The 16,620-nt window shown below is 39.7% G+C and overlaps 1 protein-coding gene across 1 annotated transcript in view; it reads right to left on the bottom strand.

The window, feature by feature from the left end:
- The window catches only part of Gabra3 (gamma-aminobutyric acid type A receptor alpha3 subunit), a 289,092-nt gene that overhangs the window by 99,157 nt on the left and 173,315 nt on the right, over nt 1-16,620 (bottom strand). Inside the window, exon 4 of the mRNA XM_004646005.3 lies at nt 1,514-1,581. Within this exon, the coding sequence (XP_004646062.1) occupies nt 1,514-1,581 (68 nt within the window). The remainder of the gene's footprint in view (nt 1-1,513; nt 1,582-16,620) is intronic.

The following is a 16,620-nucleotide window of genomic DNA, read 5'->3' as shown; positions in this document are numbered from 1 at the left end:
CCACAGAGGTCTCTAGGGCCCTTAATGAAACGCTGGCCTCTTAAAGAGTGCTTATTGAGTGACCAGCTGGCAACAATTTTAATGCGTGCCTGCATCTGAAGCTGTGGGCATTAGCCAACAGGTTGAGAGGGATCAATCTAGACTCACAGGCTTCTTTGCCATCTTCTCTATTCTTCATACATCAAACATGCCCTTTACTGAGTGTTGTGTCTGTCAAGTGCTCTGTTAAGAGCCAGGTAAGCCTTGGAGACTTCGTATTTGTCCTTAAGTAGTTCAGAGGAGCTCACTGTACATTTCTCTTTATTCCACTTAAAAGACAAAGTTTGGGCCTCTCTCTTCCCTGCCTGGCCTTTGAACCACTCACATACTGATGATTTCCTCTTCTGAAAGCAAGTCGGCTTCTCCAACTGATTCCTAGACCTCACTGCTGATTGAAGAGTCATATAAAATCAACATGCCTAAATCAACTCTCAGCCATCAGATTTTGCCTTTTGCAGCTCATTTGGTGCAGACTACTAGATAAATCATTCTAAAACAGCACTGTTATATTGTCACCATCCTACTCAAATCCACTTAATGGCTCTGTATTACCTACTGCTTCCCTGCACAACTATATTCACACAGCAGGTTGAAAGAAGCCTTCTCCTCTGACAGGTAGTAGTCCTACTGAAAATAGATGTATAGAAACAAGTTAAGTGGTGAACAAGGACATCTTATATTATAGAAACATATCCACCCAGGTATTAAGATTTCTATTCTCAACACAGTTACTCATTGAACAAAAATTCACAGGCACACAGAGCAGTTCCCTCTTTGCTTCTCCATATGATGACTAAATCTAATAGCTGTTATGAGTAGATACTAACAGGTGGCCTTTTAGGGTTGAGTCTCTGGCCTCAACTCTCCACTGCATTCTTTGCTTTGCAGCAAAAGAGAATGTAGCAAGAAAGGGCAATCCTCAGTCATGGCACAGGAGCCATCTACTTGTTTGCTGTGCGTGCTCTGCCATAGCCCTTGAGCGGACCCTGAAGTTCACCCCTCCACATTCCATGGAAGGACAGTTTTCTACAGGTAGGCTTGACTGCATCTGGTAAGTCCTTATCCCCAACAAGTGGAGGCCAGCTGCAAGGAGCAGACTTTTTGAGACAACACAAGCTACTTGACCAAGCATGTCTATGAGGGCGCTCTTCTCTTATGACCTGTGTGTGCCAATTGTGTGTAGTACCAGGAAACTGGGAAGGGAATGGGCAGAGAAGATTTAGCAGCAGATAAGGAGCCATGCCCAGATTCTGAAGAAGAGAAGGGTATTTCTCCTGTGTGTGGGTGCTTTAAATGTGAATCAGTGAGGAGACCAGGGAAACTTGATTTGGTTAAATATAGGGAGGTGAGAGTAGAGATTCTAGATGAGATAAGATGTCCTCCTAAAATGCAGCTACATAGGAAAATCCCAGCTTTGTTGTCTTTGATCTCTTGCATCATCTTTCACCTTTAGCTTTTCAGGAGCTACACTTACCATATCAGTGTCTGACACGGGGCCGAAGCTGGTCACATAGATGTCCGTCTTGACTTCAGTCACTGCATCTGAATGAAACAAAGTAGAAAAGAAGAGTGTCATGAAAGTATGTTGCCTTCAGTTAGAGAGAGTCCAACACAGTACTACAGTACTCTGAAGACAGCCAACTTTGTACTTCCACCGAAGCAGGTCTGAGTCTGACACAGCTGGAGGAAAATCTATGAGAAACTTCTCACCTGTGCTACCTCTTCACAGAGAATATGCTGGGTATAGGTACAAAGTAGGCATACTTCTAGATAGACTGAAAATCACAGCAGGATCCAGACTACACACCTCGAAGAATGCCCTGGAGACCCTCAATGGTTATCTGTGCTGGGTTCTCACATTGTGCTGACCTTAACAGTGTTAGTTTATAAATGTTGCAAGATCCAATTCTCCTCAGCTTTCAGGATCACAGGATCATTGTACTCCCAGCCCCTAGACCACTTAAAGGAAAGAAGGGTAATGTGACAGGTCCTAGTTGTGGGAAGAAGTAATCAGTCCCCCTGTACTTGGAATGGTCAGTGTTTAATGCAAGACCCTCTGTGTCAGGGTGACCCTGGAAACATGCTGACATGATGCTGCCATGAGATTTTAAAAGTTGGGAACGATGTACTAACACACAACGGACAACTTCCTGGGAGAGTTGGCTGGGTCCACAAGAGACTTTGCATCAATCACTAATAAACATTTGTTGAGTTCAATGACCAAGATTTGGAGATAACAGATATTGCTTGGTGTACACTCTTTGCACTCATTTTCCTTAAGTGTACTGCTTACTTAGTTGCATTCCCATCTAATCTAGGAGCTTGTGACAGGCAACAGCTTTGGTCAGCCTCTGTATTTTAAGCTTGTAGAATAGGGGCTTGCTACTAATATGGTGCTCATTAAATATTTTTGTGTTAATGGATGAATCTCATCATGTAATTTCCATGTTGGAAAATGGTACTATTATTATCTTAATCTATTTGTTGACTGAGTTGTGGATTTGTAGACTGAGTAGTCTATTTGTTTTTGGTGGCCACAACAAAAATCTTAGAGTCAGTAATTTATAAACAATAGAAATGATCTTTCACAACTCTGGAGTCTGGGAAATCCAAGATCAAGTTATTGACAGATCTGATGTCAGATGAGGGCCTATTCCTCTTAGTTGGTGTCTTCTGTATCTTCATATAAGGGGAGAGGCTAGGAAATGTGTTTTAGTTTCTTTGATAAAGGCACTAATTCCATGCATATTCCACTCACTTTGGAAAGGGTCCGCCTCCTAATACTGTTAAATTAAGGAGTGATTCTATTGACTACTGGAACACACACACACACACACACACACGCGCGCGCGCGCGCACACACACACACACACACACACGACACAGCAGATTCCCAGGAAGCACAATTATCCCACTACTGGCTTTCTCTTTTCCTGATTCTGCCACCCCTGCTTATCTTACCGCATCCCAGCCAGCCTACCTGATGTTTCACTACACTAAATCAGAAAGTGTTGCTTTAGATCAGCACACCCAATCCCACTGAACGTATTAGTAACACAGCTATCGCAAACAGACTCCACACAAGAGTCAGTGTATGTAATGGGGCAGAGTACCACAGTCTAAGGTACTGTATTTTTTTCTGCCACATGAAGCTAGGGCACATGCCTACTCCTTAGGTACTACACTGGTTGTACTTCTCCAACCCTGGATTCTAGAACTATCCTTAAGGCTTTATATATTGTGCCCTTATTGAGTCACTGCACTCACCCACAAACACTCATCCACAAACCACATTTTTAGGAAGGATTATCAGAATTATTTAGTAATAATCCATGCTAAAATCAATTCAGCAAAAGACAATCTACTCCCAAGATTAATCAGCACATAACATGTCCCTGAAACTAGAATTGTATTTTAAATACTTGGGCTCCCATCTAGAACAGGGGATTCCCTTGGAGCTACTTTTGTACTTGAAGGAGCAGGACTACACCTCCAAACCCAGAACATGATCTCCACTCGGAGACCATGTGTCCCTCTCGCATATGTGGGTAGGCTCACTGGTCAGCAAAGTGAAGGTGAACATACTTACATGATGGCATAAAGATCTCCAGTTTTCCTGCCCCAAAGTCCATGAAGCAAAACCAATCAATGGAAGAGACCACAACCACACGGGAACCCAAAATTCAGAGCAAGACATTAAAGACACAGAACAACTTTCACCCACATAGTTGTGGAACGGTAAGACAGTCATGCATATTTCCAACAGGTAACAAGGCTACAGGAAGAACAGGAGAAGAAAATGAGGAAAGCCTACAAAACTGATATATGTGGTAGAACTAGAGTTACTGGGAGGGACTCACAAGTGTGAGGTGACAAGGGCTGGTGAGATAGCTCAGTGGCACAGTGCCTGCCTGGCAAGCACAAGGTCCTGAGTTCAATTCCCAGTACCAACAGAAACAAAAAACCACAAAACCAATGTGAAGTGACAAAGGAAGATCTCTCCCCAACATCCTCCTCCCTCCCCTCAGCCAAGCCCACATTCTAACAACTGTAGGAGGAAAGTCAAGTGGCAGGAGACTGTGCTAATTCTGAGGGAAAACACAGGCACTGCAGATAGAAGAGGAAGGCATGGTGACCAGCGCCTGAGCCTGGATGGAAAGGCACAGGTTCTGGGCCTCTGCCCCTCACCTATGGAGTGCCTTACGCAAGACTTTTTTAATTTCAGCTGTGTTTTTGCAGCAGCAAACAATGGTTCAGAAGTTTATTCTAGCAACTGGACTGGTGTACTGGACACTAAACTCCTTCCTCCATTTCTGTCCCATGCATGAAGAGTCTGGAAGGTAGGAGAATTAGGAGAAGCAGCATGAAGTGAAGGGATATGGGAGAAGAAAGAAGGGGAAAAGATAAGTATAAGAGAAAGATTACTAGAAGCTGCTTAGAGGACAAAGAAGGAAATACAGGATGCATGGGAGGAAATAAGACAGAGTGAGTAGAACAAAAGTAATAAAAAGACATTGAGTTGTAGAAGGAAGAAGCAGCAAAAACAAGAGAGAGGGGAATGGGAAAGCAAAAGGAAAAATAATACTCAGAGATAAAAAGAGCAGTAATAATTTTTTTCGCCAGAGGAACTAGAAAACCTTCATGCAGTGCAAGTGAAGGTGTGCTCTGAATTTAAGTTCTGGGTCCCAGGCACAGAGGATGGCATCCACATAGCCCCCCAGATCCTTGGCATGAAGAAAAAATTAGGAATTGATCATTTCACTTAACTGAATGCAAAGACCAATGAAACAGGTTAAAATGGTGAGGACCATGATTCAGAGACCACCCTGTTTATAGGGTGGCCTACTCGATAGAAATGAAGGTGAGATATAAATTAATGGAAAATAAGGGCAGCTTCTTCTTCACCATTGCTCATAGACATAATGTCTTTGCCTATGTCTTCATTCACTTTGGGGATGTAATTTCCTTCCACTGTGAAGCTGATTGGCTGCTGCAGCAAATGTCTATGTGCCTACTGTATGGCACAATGGTCCGTAATTGACTTACCACCAAGTACATACAACGAAGTAAATTAATTAATGAAAGAGATCACAATTAAATTTCAATCCAATATTCCAGACAGGACATACCAGGCACAGAAGAACTTTCTAAGGGAATTATAAAATTTTAAGAAACAAAATGTGAATAAATTTTTCTATTCAAAATGTACTGCAGTTTTGGAAGTGTTTCAATAGTCCTAAAATTACCCACACATATATGCACTATGTGCACCCAAATATGTAGGTGCATACACTCACACATACACTCTTTCACACACACACTTACACACACACTTTCACTCTCTTCCACACACACACTTTCACTGTCTCACACACTCTCACAACTCGCACACACACACACTTTTACAGACACACTCACACATACTTTCTCTCTTTCTGTCTCTCTCTCTCTCTCTCTCTCACACACACACACACACACACACACACACAAGCACCCTTAAACCTCACTAAAATTACCATTGTTGGAGAATACAGGGACCAGGCCCCACACTAGTTCTGCTTCCTGCTGATCTGAAAAAGCCTATTTTCAACCAACCAGCAAGTAATCACTGTATTCATGTGGAGTGTACTCTCACCATAATTGTGTTTCTAATTTAAGTTCAAATGCATGTCCAAGAAACCTTGAATTCTCTCCCAGAAAACCCCAAATTTGCTCAGAAAGCCATCTTCGTGGGTTTCCCAATTCTAGCTGCTGCACTCCAGTGTGCATACATGAACTTCATCTTAGCACTACGCTCGGGATCAACACGACAAAGTGTGCTCCCGAAGCTGTCCTTTGACATCTCAAGAGCTTCAAAGATTTTAAGAAAGTGATCATTGTACACCCACGTCAGCTCTTGATCCTTTTCTAACTAAGCGGCCCAACCTTCTTAGACTGTGTCTCTCCTCTTTTTGCTCTTTTGGCCCTCGTTATCCTCTCTTCACTTTCCTCTAGCTATGGCAGACCCTCTGGCCCTCATTGAAATATGCTTTGTGGTAAAATTTTTGTTACAATTCCTCTTATATTGCTTCTTGTTTCCAAGGCCATTATACATCAGAAGCACTGAATAGTACCTAAACCAGATGCTTATAATCCCAGAACTCTGGAAGGAAGGCTGAGGCAGGGACAGCACAAGTTTGAATCTAATCTAATAAAGACATCAGACTTATCAATCCTGTTCCAATATAAAAAATAAACAAGAGTTGGGGATGTAACTCCGTGAGAAAGTCTTGGTTTCAATCTTTAGTGCTACTGTGAATTGAAATAAAATACAAATAAAGATGTACTGAATGTAAGAAACAAGAAATAAGCACTAATATAGTAAAGGAATAGGCAAAACATAATCAAGGTTGTGTTACAGGAGGAAAAACTCAAATAATTTGTGTGACTTTTCTCAGGAATTGTTAATGTTTTTCATGCTCTCAGTGACATCAATAAAATAAGTGCTTCCCTGGCAAGTGCAAGGGCCTGAGTTCAATCCTTGGTTCCACAACAACAACAACAACAACAACAACAACAACAACAACAACAACAAAACAGTTTAGAAGAGACTACCAAGGTGTCGAGGGCCTATGGATAAGATGACACAGGCAACTTCATATTTCCTCCTCACTCCTCTGCTTCAAACACACATATGACCGTTAAGCTACTGGGGGTGTTAGGAAAGCACACTTCTGGGTGTCAGTGTAGTCATGGGGGTGTGATAGTGGGGTCTATGTCTGGGCCTTGCTCGCTTCCTCTCGACACTGTCCCCCTTCTCCTCTTCCTGGCTGCCATGAGCTATGTAGCTTTACTCTTCTGCCCTAGGTCCAGGTGACTGTGGATTGACTCGCCTGAAGTCATGAGTCCAATTAAACCTCTCCTCAAGGTGCAGTTGCCAGGTACTTTGTCCAATCAACAGTAAAACTCAGAGGCACAACACAATAAAGGTAGATAAAGTGTATGTAATTGATGTAGTTGCTTCCAAAAATATTAAAATATTGAAAATAAAAGAAACAAAGAAGTGAGCAGTATTGAAGTCAAAATTCTGAAAAAAGTAAAATTTATAGTAAAAGAGTCTAAAACTTATCTATGTGAAAGAGAAGTGTGGATATAGGATCAGTGTTCATGGAAAGAATTGAAGGAGTCCTCGTAAAGAGCCAAGGAAAAGGTGAAGTTGAACAAACACCTAGGGTAGAGCTGTGTTGGGGATGCAGGGCACTGTATTCCAAGCTGAGCTGGGATTCACAGGTAGGGGAACATATGACATGCAAGACATAGCCTTGACTTTAGGAACTGAGCCAAGTGGCCTGGTGAACCAAAAGTGCATCAGCAATGTCATGGTGGAGAAAAACTTCGAACTATTATATGTCAGAGTTTAGATGGAGGTCAGGGTAGGAGCAGCCTTAAAACAACCCCAAGAACAAAAGGTAAAAAACAAAGATAAACTGGTTGTTATCATGGTGGAGAAAACACATGATAGCCTTTCTCTTTCACTGGTTATAAACACAATGTCTGAATAAAACATAAAAAGCAACTGCCAAGCCTCAAAGACAAATATGAGCAAAGAAGTAATTAATGGAGAGTGAATCTTGAAGATGCTTCTCATAAGAGGATGTTTCTTTTTCCCCTCACAGTCTTGATTGAAAGGAACAACTACAAGGTGGGACTGTGGCACTTCACACATCTCAAGAGAAAATCAAAGGAAAAATCTATAGATGGACAATGTGGCGGAATCCTAGAGTGGAGAGGGGCGAGGCCGTGCCATGTGTTCTGTCTGCACCACTGAACCCACAGATGCATCTTTAAGTTATATGTGAGTGGTCCCACCCCAAGACGCCATGGCAAATGTTTTGAGAATTACAGTAGGAGTTTTTAATAGCTACCTAAATTTTAGGCTAATCTCTAAGTAGCAGAAGTGTGGGGCAGACTTAGGGCTACAGAGCAAAAACTTTGATAATTAAAACATGAATTTTAATTTAAAACATGGCTCAAGTTCTAGACGATCTCCTAATAAACCAATGCTGCCTACCAAAAGTTTTGAAAACTGTAAGAGATGAGTACTGTCACCCAGAGAAGGCAAGGTAGGATCGGCCTTAACTGAGATTGCTCATCTGCTAAAACAAACAAGAAAAAAATCAACATTCTTCAAAGCATTATAAGATAGTCCAACTTGAAGTCAGGCATAGTGTTGCATGTCTGTAATCCCAGCTCTGGGGAGGCTGGGATGGGAGGATCACTATGAGTCTGAACTGCATAGTGAGACCCTGTACCAAGTACATAAAGATTTAAAAAAATTAAAAGATAGTCCAACTCTACATAATAAAATCAAATATCCTGGAACAATGTCTTATTATTTAGCAAGAATTAGGAAAATGTTATCAACCAGAAAGGGAAAAGCCACAATAAGAAATACGCACTATAAGAGGAGTCAGATAAAGGGGGCCAGGGAGATAGCTCAGTAGAATAAGTGCTTGCCTGGCAAGTGCACGGGCCTGCATTCAGCCCCTGGTTCTGCAAAAACAAACAAACAAACAAACAAAAAAAACAAACAGAGGAGCCAGATATTAGAAGGATTAGTCCATGACTTTAAGCTGCTATTTTAAATATGCTCCATGAGATAAATAAGATACATAAAATAATGGAAAGACAGAAGTTTTCAGCAAACTTAAAAATTTAAAACTGAAAAATATATAAATAACCAAATTGAAATTTCATAATTTAAAAACATAAAGCAAAGACAGTCTCAATAGCAGAAATGAGATCAACACTGAAAGAGTCAATGAACCTAGAGGATGGCTGATAGAATTTGTAGATGATACATGGTCTGACATGCACAGCTTTGGGCTTTCAGAAAGAAAGGTGAAGAAAATTAGTGCAAAAAAATGTTTTGAAGAAAAAGTGCTCACAAACTTCCCAAGTTTGATAGAACACTTAAAAGTACAGAATTAAGAAGTTTAGCAAACACCAAAGAGAATGATTAAAGGAAAATCATATTTATTAATATCATAATCATATCAAACTGCTAAGTACCAAGGTAAAGACAAATATAGAATGAAGGCATTGAAAAATAAGAGTTTGCATCTGAAAAGACTAAAAGTAGATTAACCTAGGACTGGCAAGATAGCTCAGTGGTCTAAAGCATCTGCTTAGGCAAGCTTAGGCAAAATGTAGGGACTGCGGTTCGATCCCCCACACCACATGCTGTACTAGCTCCACACCTAGGACGGGCTGAGCTGGCCAAAAAAACCCAAAACAAAACAAAAATAGGTTTAACTTAGGTCACAGAAGGCAGAAGAAGGTGGAACATCTTTGAGGTACTTAACAAAACAACCATAACCCCCAGAATTTTATGTCATCAAGAATATGTTTCAAGAATTATGTCAAAATAAAAACATCCTCTGAGTAAGAGAAACTAGGAAATTTTGTCACTATATAAAAAATACATAATAAATTCTAGAAAATAGAATTTCTTGATATATAAGTAATTCTAAGGGCCGGCCAAATAGCTCAGCTAATTAAAACCCCTGCAAGCAGGCTCAGGGGCCAGGGGTTTGATCCCCGGGCCTGCCGTCCCGGCCCCGCTCCCAAGGCGCACTAAAACAGCACTTGAGACTGGGCGTGGTGGCGAGAACCTGTAATCCCAGCACTTGGGAGGCTGTAAACAGGAGGATCACTACGAGTCTGATCTCCAAGTGAGACCCTGAACACCCTGTAGACCCTTCCCTAAAATACAAGAAAAAAAAAGAGAAATTCTAGACAAAGTTCTTCAAACTCAAAGAAAATAACACCAGGTGGAAATTAGGTGACTGAGCATTTTTTCGTTCTTTTTTCAGAATTTTAGAAAGGGTTACAGAGATGGACATTCTGTATAAGTAAAACAAAAGTTTTCCCTCTTTAGTTCATTAAAATATGTATGAGTGCTGAAATAAAATATTACAACTTAGTTTTCTATGTTTCAATGAACATTGATATAACAGACACCCGCATTATTGAAGTCATATGCATAGCGAACTGACTGATCTTAGTGTCTACTTTACTGCAAGTAGAATGATTTTAACTGAAGAGAAGTTTGAAAGGCTCTCTCTAAAGATCAAACCCCCCATAGCACCAGATAAATCTCATGTCTAAAACCAATTCTTAAGCTGGGCATGTTGCTACACACCTGTCATCCCAGCACTCTGGAGGCTGAGGCAAGAGGACTGCTATGAGTTTGAGGCCAGCCTGGGTTACAAAGTGAGTCCAGGGCCAATCTTAAAAGGACAAAAAACTACAATCTTAAAGGTGGGGAATAAAAGGCAACAGATGAATTGAAATAAAAGAATAAAAATATTCAAATACACCAAAAAAGACATTAAAGAGGAAATGAACTAACAGAAGAATACAGGATATGAAAGGGAAACGCATAATAAAATGACGCATATAAGCACAGTCACACAAATAAGTATATTAAATGTAGGTGGCCAGGCATAATAATTAAGCAGAAATTATCAGATTATGTAAAGAAAGCCAACTATATTTTATATACAAGAAAGTGACTTTAAATATAAAGGCGTAAATATGAAAAAAAAACAAAGGAATAGAAAATATTTAAAATATATACACTAGTCAAAAAAGACATATGGCATTTATATTAACAACATAAAATAAACTTTGGAACAATTGCCAGAAAGGGATTTGCACAATTAAGCCACAGGTAAGATATGACAAGGCTAATTGTGTACACATGGAATGATGGAGCTTCCAACTATGCCAGGCTAAAATGAACAGAATTCAAGGTAGGAAGAAAAAGGTCAAAAATTGTTGTTGGATACTTTAGTGTTCCACTCTCAGCAATTGATGGAATATGTACAGACGGAAGCACTGTATCAGTGGAGGATGTGAGCAACATTATCGAGCAACAGAGCCTAAATAAAAGTAATGCAGTACTCCACCCACGCAATATTGGGCCAAAGAGGAAAGTGATTGATGATGTAGAGTGTGCCTAAGGAGAGTCACATGGAGAGAAAACATTCTCTCAGGCTTTCACAGAGAGCACATTGGCCAAGCAATGGCCGTGACTCATCCACATGGCTGACACTGACAAAGGTTCTACAATCTGAGGTACAGGATCTCAGGATAAATCCTGAGGGCATTTCACTGCCCTTATCACACCCAAAAGTTACAACTCTTGTTGCATAGGTCTTGCTTTATGTTGTTCTTAACCATCCAGGAAAAAAGTATAAAAACAAGGTATAATAAGTAGAGCCATATTAATATGCTGAGCTGTAAAAGGCTCAAGTCAACAACTTTTGACACTGCCAGTCCTGTGGATGACCCACCACTATTATGGACTACTGGACTATATTGGATTACTTTGCTGAATTCATGCACCTACAATATTTGAATGGCAATGGGATACCCATCGCTGACAAAACTAAACAATTAAGGGGGATATACATGAAGGACCATTTTGTAGTGAAAATGTATATATTTTATATATTTGTCTATACAAAATAGTTAAGATAGATATACAGCTACTTTTTCTTAGTTCAATGAGAAGAAAGATTTGTACTAATAGTGTTTGGACAGGATATCATGTCTGCATCTTGTATTATGAGTAATCACCACAAAGACAACATGTAATGTATTAATTACTGTAACTGTCCTACTGACCTGTTTTGAAACTGTCTCAATGCTATTTCTTTCTCAATAAAATTAATATTAAAAGAAAACAAAGTCTTAAAAAAGGATATTTAATGTTCTCAAGTAAAATAGAAATTTAGCAAGGTAGGTCATAAAAACCATAATAAATTTTGAAGAATTGGAATAATATAAATTCTGATCAGTGTCCCTAAAAGAATAAAAGTGGTAATGAAAATGAAAATATCTGGAAATCACAAGAGATGTTATAAAATATAATAAACTAAATACAGTAAATCAACATATCAAAATTGAAGAAGCAAAGTTTATGCCATTCAATTATTACATTTTAAGAATAAGAAAAATAAATAAGAATAAAGTAACAGCAGAGCAAGCAGAAGAAGGGAAACACTAGACTAGAAAACAAAACAAAAACAGAAAAACAGGAAATTGGTGAAATTAAAGACTTCTTGCTGGCACATATTTGCATTGTAGAATAGTCGAATCCACCTAATCAACACAGTCGTCATTTCATTTCACATATTTACTATTTTGGTGGTGAAAGAAAGCATTTAAAGTCTTCTCTTCTAACCATTAAAAGTAAGAGCAGACATGTATGTATACACCTAAAACACAAAAGAAGGGCCAGGGAGATGGCCTAGTAGAATAAGTGCTTGCCTGGCAAGCGCAAAGGCCTGAGTTCAACTCCTGGTTCTGAAAAAAAAAAAAGTAAAACACAAAAGAAATTTGAAAAAAAAATTTAGAGCTCTAATTCTCTAGTGAGACTGACCACAAAACAAAGGGAAAAGACAAAAATTATGAATATTATGATAAAAAGAGGAGGGATGCCCCTAAAATTGGCAGAGTAGGAAACATAGCTACAAGCCTGGGGAAACTGTCAGAAGTGAGATATTATTTGTTTTGTTTTGTTTTGTTTGTTTGTTTGGTTGGTTGGTTGGTTGGTTGGTTGGTTGGTTGGTTGTTTTTTTGATCCAGGCTCTTGCTATGTAGCCCAGGCTGCCCTCTTAACTCATGGCGATCCTGCCTCAGCCTCCCAAGTGCTGGAATTGAGGTAAAGACAGTACACTCCCTTACTGTCTGCCATCCCCCAGCTCCTGTCTTCATGTTTCTACTACATATCTCTAGTGCTGGAAGAAGTGATGCTAATCTTATCCTCCAAGAACCAAATAGCCCTCTGGAAGTTGGTAGCACAAAGGACTGCCTTTTCTTTTCTCACCTCGGAGCATTCACAGTTTGTGGGACTGCTTTCTGAGATGCATTTTCCAAAAACATTTAAAGAAAAACACACTGGCAGCAGCAGCTTGGTGCGAGGGAAGGCACTCAGAACAAGCAATGGGCAGAACAGATCTACAGAGCTGGAAATCAGTCTCAGAGAAAATGCAAGTTCTCTCTTCTGGTTCATTTGTTGTGCTTTTTGTCTTGGTAGGAATTCACAAGTTGACTCTAAAACTTGTATGAAAAGGGAAAGAAATGAAAATTGCTAAGTGAAATAAAAAATGTATTAATGTGGAAGACTCCAACACAATCATTCAGTATTTCAAGATTTATTCTCCAAGTTTATCAATTGAAACAGTGTAGCCTGGGTGGCAGAAGTTAATGTTTATGGTACGGTGTGAAAAGCATAATTTTTTCAGCAAATTTTGCCAAACAGTCATAGGCCAAAACATGACTCTAATCCATTAGTTCCCATCTTAAACACACTAAGTTCAAATGGATAATTGAGCTAAGTGTAAAACCTGACTATAAAACTACAAACAAGCGTTAACTGTAAAGATCTGAGATTTGAGTCAAGCAAAGGCTCGCTTAGATATGACAAAAGAACACAAAATATGCAACAAAGTATTAAGTTATACTTCATCAAAATTACAAACCATTCTTCAAATAAATTATTAAAGGAATAAAAATAAAAGTCAAAGACTGGAGGAAAGATTTTTCATATCATATAGGACTTTTATATGAATACATATATAACTATAGAAATTCATTAGAGATCCAACCATTTAAGAAAATGTTTGTGAAAGTTATAAATACTTTACCAAAACTAAGACGCAAATGGAGGTGCGAGCAGGGGATGGAAATTATGACCACAATTTAAGACCATTAGATTACAGCATGTGCTTGCAATCTGCACAACCAAGCGCTTGCAAGGAGGCAGAACAGCTGGAATCCTCAGATAGTGCTGATGGGTGTGCAACGTAGTAGAACCACCTGGAAAATCCTTTAATGATGTCTTCAAAAGGTAAATGTGTTTTTTCCATACAACTCTGCCATCCTACCCTTAGGTTTTTGCCACAAGTAAATGTAAACATAAATGTTTATGCCATACACAAAACTTACGTGACTATTTATAACATTTTCATTCATAATCACCAAACATTACAAACTTCCTAATGTCCTTCAACTAGTGGACCAGTAAAGGATAGTGTAAGAGTCCAGTGAAATAATAATCAGTAAAATGGAATTAATGACTGATACAGATGCAAGAACAGTGTATTAATACGTGAAGGAAGCCACACGGAAAAGTCGAAATGCTATCATTCCACTTGCATGTCACTAAATGTAAATCTTAAAGGACAGAAGGCAGCTGAGTCAGTTTCTGGGGGCTGGTGGCTAGTGGTAAGTGGAATGAGTGATCAGCAACGGAGCAGCATGTGGAAAGCCTTCCATGGCACTGCTGATGAAAGCGCGATGCTGGAGCTGCTCTGTATCTATTATATTGATAGTTGTACTGACATATATCACGAAGGGTCAATCATACTGTACATGTTACATGCTTTTTAAAAAAACACAGAACTTTAAATGCAAAGGGGAAAACAAGCACAAACACTACCATTCAGATGAGCCTATGCATTCAACCAAAGAAACAGAATTGTATATCCAGAAACTGTCCTAGGAATATACAGGACATTTGATGTGGCAGGATAGCCACTGCGTATTAGTAAGAAAAGAATGGGCAATTACCAACTGCTGGGCCATGTGTGGCGGCAAACTCCTGTAATCACAGCACTGCACAAGGCTGAGGCAGGAGGACTAAGGTGGACGCTAGCCTGGGCAACTTAGCAGGACCCTGTCTCAAAATAAAAAAAAAATTAAAAAGGCTTGGGATGTCGTTCAGTGTAAGAGCCCTGAAGCAGTCCCCAGTACCACCATAAAAATGTGCCGGGACCATCGGTTACCCAGGGGTTAAGTGTAAACCCTTCTCTCTCACTACATATAAAAATTAACTGAAGAGTACTGCAAATTTTAAATAGGCAAAGTAACTCATGAGAGAAGGACTCTCAATGCCCAATGAGCATGCGATGTCCTGTAGCTCTAGACAGAGAAATGGAAACTAAGAAGAGATATCATTCCACAAGCATCGACTTGCCTAAACCTAGAGGCATGCTAGTGCCAACTGTTGGGAAGAAAATGAAACAGAGTACTTTTACACACTGCTGGAGGGGCAAAAACAAGCAAGTGATGTTGAAGAGCAACTGAGTAATATCTGAAAAAGCTCCGCAACATACACCACATAATCCAGGTGTTTCCAATAGGGTGGGATTCATCACAAAGTTTATGCAAAGAGGCACATACAGAAATGGCCCCTTATTGCCCCACATGGGCTTCTGTTTACACTTCCAGGTAGTAATTAGGTGTCCTTCAGCAAAGAGGAACCTGTCTACCTCAGAACTCTCCAGTTCAGACTCTTGCAGCTGGCGTAGGGTAATGTGTTCCCACTGAGTTGTGGTCTCATTCACTTTGGCATAGAATGGGTTAATGCATCAGACTTGGCTGAACTGAGTAGAAACTAGGCCTTCTGCCTAGAATTAGACATATCCACTTTTCAACTCCAAATAAGTGGTTTTCCTTCCTAGGTCTTTGTTACAGGCTTGCTATTACTTTGACATTGCTCAGAAGAATTTCATCTTCCAAATACAATATCTGCCAAGCTGTCCTTCCTTCACCTCAGCGTTAAACCAGAAAACTCATATATTTCTTTCCTCTCACGTCAATATTACCCAGTACCTGCTCTTTCAATTTTCTTCTGAGGAACCATCATATTTTCCCTGCAGATTCAGTATTTTTTCCTTCTTTCATATGTTATAGTAAATATTATAAGATAGAAGTTTTGTTACTTACATACACTAATTCTAGCATATAATTTATTTCATATGTGGTCCAAGACAAATCCTGTTCACTAAAAAAAAAAAAAATTGAGGGCAAAAATGCAAACATTAGGCCACAAGTTGTACTAGCTTCTCCAGCTTTGAAATAGCTGTGTCCTATTGTCCCTGTCAGAAAATGTATCATCTTCCTCAAACCTTGACATTGAACTACTAGCAGACTGGGACTCCTTTGAGTCTTAGTTTCTATCTCTGTGTAAAGGTCATATCAATATCTGCCCTTAAAGACCTACTGCGAGAATATAATTAGAGGTATTATACATGAAAAGGCACTTGGAAAATGGAAAGCTAAATTAGTTTTTACCAGTACTATCCTACCCATCATGGTAGAATGTCCTGTACCTGTTCCAGTATCCTCTGTAAGTTTTCAAAATACATGGGTCAAGAAAAACGATCCATCTTCTTTAGATTCATTAAAAGCTCTTAGAAGTGGTGGCCATTTGAGGGGCATATGGTTGGAATTTCCAGAGAAGGAACACTTATTTTATTTTTTAATAAAACATGAATTGAGGGTCCTACTCATAGAAATCATAATTTGGTGATCTGGACAGTCAGGCTTAGGAAAGCCTTCTAGGTGATTTTGATAATCAGCAACATTTAAGAATTACTTGTTGCAGTAGACTGACAACTGGTGGGCAACTTCTAACACTCAGATGAACTGAACTAGCCTGGGGCTGGGAGGGCAGCCTGCCTGTGGCTTTTGGCCAGCAGCCTAAGAGGCAGAGCTAGAGAACCTGCAGGGAGGCGGGGAGGTCAG

Source organism: Octodon degus, unplaced genomic scaffold, assembly GCF_000260255.1.
Source record: "Octodon degus isolate 3935 unplaced genomic scaffold, OctDeg1.0 scaffold00249, whole genome shotgun sequence".
Taxonomy (NCBI): Eukaryota; Metazoa; Chordata; class Mammalia; order Rodentia; family Octodontidae; genus Octodon; species Octodon degus.
Note: the sequence above shows the minus strand (reverse complement) of the source record. Positions and strands in the feature narration are given on the sequence as shown.